The sequence below is a fragment of the Triticum aestivum genome, chromosome 7D, assembly GCF_018294505.1.
Source record: "Triticum aestivum cultivar Chinese Spring chromosome 7D, IWGSC CS RefSeq v2.1, whole genome shotgun sequence".
In the NCBI taxonomy this organism is placed as follows: domain Eukaryota; kingdom Viridiplantae; phylum Streptophyta; class Magnoliopsida; order Poales; family Poaceae; genus Triticum; species Triticum aestivum.
Window position 1 is genome coordinate 113,470,163 of NC_057814.1, and position 9,137 is coordinate 113,479,299.

The window sequence follows — 9,137 nt, forward strand, 5'->3', positions numbered from 1 at the left end:
ACCAAAGAGAGATGCCATATCCATCAATTACATCTGAAAAAAAAAGTAGTTGGAAACTAAATTAAGAGTGGGAAGGGATCCTTAGATTTAAAGTACACCGTACAATCCCATTCAGACTCATCAGCAGCTTAAAAGTGTGATCATCAAGAATAGATGTGTGCCATTGATAAAACTCAATAACTACCTTAATATATGTTCCAATTAGTTAAGTTCACCTGACAGTGTGATAGTCTAATCTAATAATCCTACTTGTATTCACTATCATCTCGAAATCCATATTCGGACTACTTTCAACACTACCTAACTACCAGTAGTCTCCACATGAACATTTACCGTCCTTAAAGTTGTATCTCTCATGATTATTTCCCTCCCTGTCACTAGAACTATTAGCTTGGTTACATTGAGACAGTCATTACAGAGTCATCCTTATCTGAATTGTTGTACCAGGATTTGTGTGAATGAGCCCATATGCAACCGCAAGATTCCCACTGTGGGTATTGAGCAACTACCCGTTCCAGGACAGCGTCCTTGCCCAGCTTCCAATCAAACACCGCCTGCGCTTGCAGTACACGTCAAAGATTGTCGTGGAGGCATTCATGAGTTCATCGACAGCACCACGGAGCACCAGGGCATCAGCGCAGACAGGCAGCATGGACACGAGCATAACGGAGTCAAGCTGCACCCCGCAACGAGCACGTTCCTGGCAAGACGGTCTCGCATGGGCATATTCTCGAATATCCTGTGTGTGCCGCCAGGCAACAATGTCTCGCACGGGCATACTGCAGAAGGAATAATAAGTTACATGCATTGCTGCATTTCTTCCTCATAAAAAAACCTCGACTTTTCTTGTCCGAGAGCAAAGACAGGTGTGGCGTTGAACTATCACTTAATTGAGCAAGTTTTTCTGGTTTGATACGAAGTGTTGCATTCCTGGTGTTTCCTATTCTCAAGGCTCTCCTTTTCTATCTTTTTTTCTTGCATTTTGGCTACTAAAGGGTGTAGGAGAAACTTTGTTATGGGTGTAACTCAATGGCTCGTGAAGCATGAAGAGAACCATTTACCCTGATGGTTGCATGTATATATCATGTATAAAAGTTGTGAGTCATACAAGGTGAAGTTGGTGCAACTATTTATCATTGATTTTATGAGATGCTTTGTACAGAACGTAACCAATGTGGTGTAACTCAATGACTTGTGAAGAGAACCATTTACCCTGATGGTTGTGTGTGTATATATCATGTGTACAAGTTGTGAGTCGTATAAGGTGAAGTTGTTGAAACTATTTATCAACCGTTGATTTTATAAGATGCTTTCTACAGAACGTAACCAATGCCCCCCCCCCCCCCCCCACACACACACACACACACAAAAAAAACGTAACCAATGCTTTACATGTGGAGGGCAAGGGATAAGGTAAGTACCCTAATATAACAACTACTCCCTCCGTCCCATAATGTAAGACGTTTTTTGACTCTAGTGTAGTGTCGAAAAACGTCTTACATTATGGGACGGAGGAAGTAGTTAATTTCACCTGACAGTGTGATAGTCAAATCTTAGTCTTACTTGTATATTAGTTGTGTGAAGTTGTATCATCTCAAAATCCATATTCGGACTGCTTTCAACACTTCACTATCAGCAGTCACCACATGAACATTTGTCATCCTTTAAATGGTGAAATCATTGAATAACTCTCATGATTACTTCCCATCCTGTCACTTGAGATTGTTAGCTGGGTTGCAATGCATTGTGACAGTCGTTACAGACTCGAAGGTTCTTCCATATCTGAATTGTTGTACCAGGAGCTGTGCAAATGAAGGTTCTTCCTTATGTGAATTGTTGTACTAGCGGCTGTGCGAATGAGCCGATATTCGACCGCAAGCTTTTTACGTGAATACTGAGTAACTGCGCCTTGACATCATCTTCTACATCATGTATCAAATCAGTGTCTTGCACATATCACACTTTAATTTCCTCTATAGCGTTGCAAACCTTGCATAAATATCCTTTGTCTGCTAGTGATTTGTGCTTCGTGAATAGAAGGCACAGATCTGATTCTTGAGCTGCACAATACTCCATCCAGGAGTCTTTTAGAGGCATTTCTTCTCCATAGCAGTTCTCATCCTTCCAACATCCTTCCACATTGAAGCATCTTCATAAAGGTTAGCTAGGAGGTCATGATACACACCCTCTTCTTAACACTAGCTCAAAGATCCTCTCTGTTGATTCTTCTGTCAATTCTAGATTCATGTGCAACTTGCAACTGCCTAAGATTGCACCATAAACACTAATGTCAGGATTCATAGGCATCTTGCCTGCTATGGGTTTGGAATGTCTGCAGCGGCGAGAATGAGACTGGCGAGAGTAAACGAATCAGGTTTCACATTTACATCTGCATCCTGGAGAATAGTCTCCACGCATCATCCGACCTTCCATTCCGCGTGAAGCCGAGAATACGGCATGAGATCCGTGAATTGCAGCCAGCAGCAAGGTCGGTCCTCTTGCACTTGGGAGTACATGGCGATCTGTGCGTTCATCACTGACACATTTGGCTCCAGTGCAATTCTCACAAATAGCTCCCCTGATCAAGATACACAAGCACGCCACAGGCATGCAATGCTGACAATACAGACACATCAGTCACATCCACGCCCTCCCACACCATCGTCTTGAACTATGCCAGAGCCTCAGTGGTGCTGACAGCAAAAGCGTGCACCTCGTGGCAGACCCCAAGCTCCTGGGCGTCAGCGCAGACGGGCAGCAAGAACAGCATGACGGAGTCAGGCCGCTGCCCGTTCTCATCCTGCATCTGAACCACCAACGCCATGGCCGCCACAGTGATCCCAGTCCTCACGTACTGCACAACGAGCGCGTTCCAGGCAACGCGGTCTGGGACGGGCATATTGTCGAACACCATGCGCGCGTCGCCAGGCCGGCGACACTTGTCGTACGTGTTCGCCATCGCCGTGACGGCCTCCGCTGGTCTCTGTGCCGTGAGCTGGGCGTGGAGGACAGCGTGGCCCATGGCGAGACCGCGTACGCAGAGCAGAGTTTGAGAAGCGAGGTGAAGGTGCGGAGGATGGGGCAGGAGTGGACATGGACGTTGAGGAAGAAGACATGGCAGCGTACGCGGGGAGCGCTCCCGGCAGGTCAGAACGCGCGGCCGTGGACCTCAGGCGCGTGTGGTGGTCGGACGCGGCCTGCCCGCCGCCGGGAGGGAATGGCGACGAGGCCGGGAACAACATCTTTTCCCCCTTTCTCTCGGGTTATTATCCCGTCATAATTTTTCTCAGAGTCAATTACACCACTAGTACTAAAACTTGACACGAAAAATTATTTTAGTGCCAAAACTCGTGGCATATATTAAAATGGTGCTACAATTTGCAAATCGCGTTCGTATACATGCTGACTAGGCGCGCCATGTGGCACGGCACCGCTATCAGCCTCTAAACGATTGAGATAGGCCGTGTGACCAGTTATTTTGTAGAAAATCCCTTATAATTTTTTCTCTCAAAAAAAGCCGTTGATGCGTGACCCACAAATTATTTACAAAATTGATGGCCGTTGGGATTCGAACACGTGACTTACAGCATGGAGCGGTGTGTGCCTAACAAATGTACCAAGAAATTTTGTTTTACCTGGATACATAATGTATATAAATTATAACATTCCTAGTAGGCCTTAAGCAGGATGGAGACCATACAGCCCATTTTGCACTGTAAATTTTTAAAGTAATTATAAATTATATGTAAATTGTAATCACGTGGTATCAATATGATAAATTTTAAATTAAAAATGAACACTTTTATATATTAAATAATTATTTTATTAAAAGCATGATCATTTTAAATATATATTTATTTACTTATATATATAATTACCTTTAATTTTTATTATATATGAAAATTATTACATGCATATTTTTTAATTATAATTTTATTATATGGGTAAATTATGAAATAATACGTTAATAGATCTATAATGTATTATATATTTAATTTAAACAAAATATTGTAATTTACATGTATTTTATAAGTTTCTGAAAAGTAACGCTGTTGGGTGGGGTGGTGGCCACGTGCACCTGATGGCTACATGCTGCTGGTTCGAATCGAAACTAACTATTTTATATCATGTGAATATATGTTTCTTAAAGCATGAACACTTTTATAACTACATGAGTATTTTTTTTAATTGTGAACATTTTTAAACTTATATAAGCATTTATTAAACATATAGGAATGTCTTAAAGCACTAACACATTTATATCCTTTAAAAAATTTCTTAAAGGATGAGAACTTTTATATATTACATTAATATGCTTTAAGATTTTTTTCTATATATTTTATTTATAACATACGATTATATAGATATATTTTTTAAATAAAATAATAGTGAAAAATGGGGCGTATGGTCTCCAGTTTACCACCCCATTGAAATGTAGACCAAGGATAGACAGCGTACGTTTGCTGGTTGATCAAAAACAGCTTTTTTTGCATTGACTAGGCAGTTGGTCATTCACGCTGCGCATCGGGGCCTTTTATGCGGGGGAAAAATGCACATAATAATTTGGTCGCTGACAGACGGGCCGACAGGCATCAGGGCCTTTTTATGCGGGGGGGGGGGGGGGGGGAATTCTCATTGGTTTTCCCTAAAATAGCAGGCCACATGCCAAATCAACTCGCTGACATTGGGTCTCTCACCATTTGGCGTGCAAAGTCAGCACTGTGTCAGTATACAACCATCATTTGCATCGTATATGCATGTCAAAGCCAAATTGTAGTACCAGTTCAATGTATGCCGCAAGTTTTGGCACTAAAGTGATTTTTCGTGCCAAGTTTTAGCACCGATGGTGTAATTGACTCTTTTTCTCACGAGGGGATGACCAAAAACATGCATGTGTCTACGACGACTCCTTCTTGCATGTATCTCCAAGTGTTTTTCATCCAGCTCGTGAGCAAAGAATGGTGTGATGCTGAAGCATTGCTGATAGGAGCAAGCTTCTCCAGTTTGATCCAAAGTGTTTCATTCCTGGTGTCTCCTATTCTCAAGCTAAGCAAGCCTCTCATTATTTTTTCTATTTCTTCTTTCTTGCATTGTTGCTATTAAAGGGTGTACGAGAAAATTTTGTTATGAGGGTGATACTGAATGACTCGTGTAGCCTGAAGAGAACCGCTCACCATGATGGTTGCGTATATATGCACATGTTAAAACTGAGTTGTGAGTCATGTAAGATGTGGTTGGTGATTGCTTAGCTAGTTTTGCTAGAACCCAAGGTAGGACCATGACTTGGCTAGGAGATGGTCCAGTTGAAGTAGTGGAGATAGCATCGATGGATTGTAATGATGTTGTGATTGAGTAATACAATGCTATTTCCCCCGCAAAAAAAAAGATGTGGTTGGTGAAACTATTTATCACTTGTCGATTTTGTGGGATGATTTTTACGAACGTGTAACCAATGCTTTATATATGGAGGGCAAGGGACGCCTTTTCTTTTTCCATAGTCCAGACTTAGGTTTGTCACCAACTCATCTAGTTCTCTCTTGGCAAGCGCCCCGACGCGGGGGCTTGCACTGTAACTGGCACGAAGGCGTCTTGTGTGCAGAGCTTGAGAAGGGAGGTGAAGGTGTGGAGAAAGACATGCTAGCGAGCATGCCTAGCAGGTGATATGTCAATCACATCCACGCCTTCCCCCACCATCGTCTTGAACTATGACAGAGCCTTAGTGTTGCTGAAAGCAAAAGTGTGCACCTCACACCAGACCCCAAGCTTCTATGTGTCAGCGCAGCCGGGCAGCACGGACACAAGCATGACGGAGTCACGCCACACCCCATCGTCATCCTGCATCTGAACCACCATTACCATGGCCGCCCCAATGAGCCATTTCCTCACGTACTGCACAACGAGCACGTTCCAGGCAACACGGTCTTGGACGGGCATATTGTCGAATACCATGCGCGCGTCACTGGGCCGGTGGCACTTGGCGTACGTGCTCGCGAGAAATAAGCATCTCCTGTTTTTTGGGAGAAAATTGCAATGAGGAATAAACACTCGAGAGATCTGCAAGTCGTCAAGTTGTTGTACATCTTTTCCACATGAATATCACTGTTGCCGCCTACGTGATTTCACATGATTTTTTGACGGTTTCGGGAGAGTAGCAAACAATGTCTCACCAGAGTAACACACTCTGTAGTACAACTTCCTTGGTCTATCGAAGTGTCCCATTCCCGTTGTCTCCCATAATAGTACAAAAGGGGTACCTCGCAACGACAAAACACCAACATACTCCTTGAACCAACCCTAAACATTTCAACAAAAAGATTACCAATCTCAGGATCCTGACTAACTATAAACCATGGTCCTCGAGGCTCATATTTTCCTACAAGTCCGAGATGACACTGGTAGAAAATGGGCCTTTAGTCCCGGTTCGCAAAGGCCTTTAGTCCCGGCTGTGCAACCGGGACTAAATATGCGCGACTAAAGACCCCCCCCTAGTCGCGCCTCTTACGAACCGCGACTAAAGGCTTTAGTCCCGGTTCTCGTGGCTAACCGAGACTAAAGGCCCGTCCACGTGGGCGCCAGGGGTCCGTCGGGGCGGAGGACCTTTAGTCCCGGTTCTCGTGGCTAACCGGGACTAAAGGCCTCCTCCGCAGGTTTAGGGTTTTAGCCCCCCTAAACCTGGTTTCTTTTTAATTTGTAGTGTTTTATTTCTTTTATATTTTATTTTGTGTTTTATTTTAATTTTGATGAAGTTTCAGTACACATATTCTACGCTACTATATACATGCATACGAAACTTCAAACAATAAGAATTCAAGAGGAATATATAATATATATTCAATCTCGGGTGACCATATACAACTTGAACAAGTTTCCATACACAATTAGGATGGATGACCATATACAACTTCGAACAAGTTTCAATCTCGGGTATGCATATAAATTTCTTCGTCCTCGGTATAGTGTTCTCCTTTAGGATTGATGACTTCCCTCATGAAAAATCCTGCTAATTCATCTTGAATTGGTCGGAAGCGAGCTTCTGGACTAAGCCTCCTCCGCAAGTTATCCGTCGCCTTGCGCACGCTATCCGATGCCTTCTGCTCAGAGGTGTGTCTCCGGATGTTCTCACAAACATAGTATCCACATAGATTGGTCCCCGGTGGCTGCTTATCCACATTAACTAACCTTCTAAAATCTAGCTCATGTTTGAATTCACCGACAATTTCTTCTGAGAACCGTCTCCAAACCCTACAGGGCAAAGAAAATTAAATGAACAAGGGAGTTATTAGTTACTTGATATTAGGAAATGAACGAAAGAGACCGATCGATATAGAGCTCAAATGATTGAAAATAATTACTTTTGCAGCATTTTTCTCATGTCGGCCCAACGCTTTGGATCCGAATCCATAGAGTCCATGATTAGAACTCTGGAGGTGTGAAGTTCAATATTTAGCAGAATCCAGTGGAACCTGCGGACACGTTACATGCACAGTCATGCATAACTCATCGATTAGACATACCATGCATGGAGTAAACAAAAGAGAATGGGCACAAGAGAGAAACACTCACCCAAAATGGTAAGGAAATAGAATATGACTTTTGAGTTGATGCTTTCTAAGAAACTTGTACAAGTCTTTCTCCACGTCTTCGGGGTGATTTTGTAACACATGTCCATTAACGATATGTGGGTCAATGAACCCAACATCATGGATGTTTCTTATTTTGCATTCCCAAATCTTCAATCTGCATAATAGCGTACGCAACAATATAGTTAGGACAATATATATATAGTGCAGGCAATGAAGAACGAGATGAGGTAGAAATAAATCACTTACAGAATGTAGCAACTCATCATAGATTTGTCGAGGTCGCGCAGATTGAACAGCTGGAACAATTCACTCATATAAACTTGTATAGAGTACCGTTTGGTGTGATGCTCCTCTGTAACATCCGCATAAACATATTCTTTGTCGGCCCATGTTATGAATTGCTTGTACCAACGTAGCAGATTTCGCATTTGTGGTGGTAGACTCTTTTCCCGCGCAGACTCGACGAGAGGCCCATTCCGCACATATTGCAATGCTATCTCACATACTGGCGCATCCTCAAGGCCTAAGAAGGCATGAAGAGTCAAACCCATCTCGGACGCTTGTTTCATGGCACTCGCTACAGTCAATCCAAGTGCTGCCGCAGCTGCTATGATCTCGGGGTCCTCTTCCGGACCGGCTTTCAGTATGAGCGGGGGGATCGATTGTTTATTCTGCATCCCGAGCTGGTCAACTTGTTTCCCGCATTTTTTACTTTCTTCTTTCTCCTCCTTCAATATTTTTGCTTGCCTACGAAGTTCATGTCCATAGTCGTCAGGCATATTCAGCTCGGCTTGGGACGGTGTCGTCAAAAAATCCTTAGCCCACTTCTTTTGCTTCTTAGTGAATACTTGCTTGGGCTCAGGCTCTTTTATCGCCTTCATATCCGCCTTCCATTTCTCATAATGAGCAGACACGGCCAATTTGGTTTCAGCTTCACTAAGTTCCCAAGGCCTTGGGAGGAGAGGCTTCAGTGATGGCTCCGGTACCCTTGTGGTCTTAGGTACATAAGGGTCCGGGTTAATAGTCCAGGAGCGGGTTTCCTTGCTGTCCGCCTGCTTCTGCTTCTTCGCTGGAGGTGGATTGGGGGGCGTCATACCCGCCGGAGGAGGATTGGGGGGCGTCGTACCCGCCGGAGGTTGTGGATCGGGGGACGGCGTCGAATGGCGTGAAGGAGGTGTAGGTGAACCACCACGACCACCACCACCGTCACCACCACCACCACCACCACCACCACCACCATCGGAGGGGGGTGGACTTGTTAGCCTTGGCGCCTCGCCTGGAAACACTATGTACTTCTTTTTCCATAGAATGATCTGGCGCTTGACATCTCCAAGTCTTCTCTCCCCTTCGGGTGTAGCTTTGTCAATCTCCAGGTCCTCAAACCCTTGGACTATGTCTTCCACCGTGACACGAGCATAGCCATATGCAATGGGGTTGTTGTGGTGGAGTGCTCCAGGTGTACAGGGTAAAGCACTGCTGCTAGCTACCTTCGTGGAAACGTTGCCCACGGGATAATGCAGATCACATTCTTTCATCTCCTTTACATCATCCACG

At 44.1% G+C, this 9,137-nt stretch overlaps 1 protein-coding gene and 1 pseudogene across 1 annotated transcript; both read right to left on the reverse strand.

Moving 5' to 3' along the window:
• Positions 1-1,710: 1,710 nt before the first annotated feature.
• LOC123167032 (pentatricopeptide repeat-containing protein At1g11290, chloroplastic) lies at positions 1,711-3,254 on the reverse strand. The gene has a single exon (XM_044584870.1). The coding sequence runs from the start codon at positions 3,020-3,022 to the stop codon at positions 2,672-2,674; it is 351 nt and encodes a 116-aa protein (XP_044440805.1). The 5' UTR covers positions 3,023-3,254; the 3' UTR covers positions 1,711-2,671.
• On the reverse strand, positions 1,726-2,307 carry LOC123167031 (pentatricopeptide repeat-containing protein At1g11290, chloroplastic-like; annotated as a pseudogene).
• Positions 3,255-9,137: the final 5,883 nt, after the last annotated feature.

What these genes read in the sequence shown, in the direction of transcription:
- LOC123167032 (XM_044584870.1), bottom strand. Translation starts at nt 3,022, where the DNA reads ATGGGCCACGCTGTCCTCCACGCCCAGCTCACGGCACAGAGACCAGCG.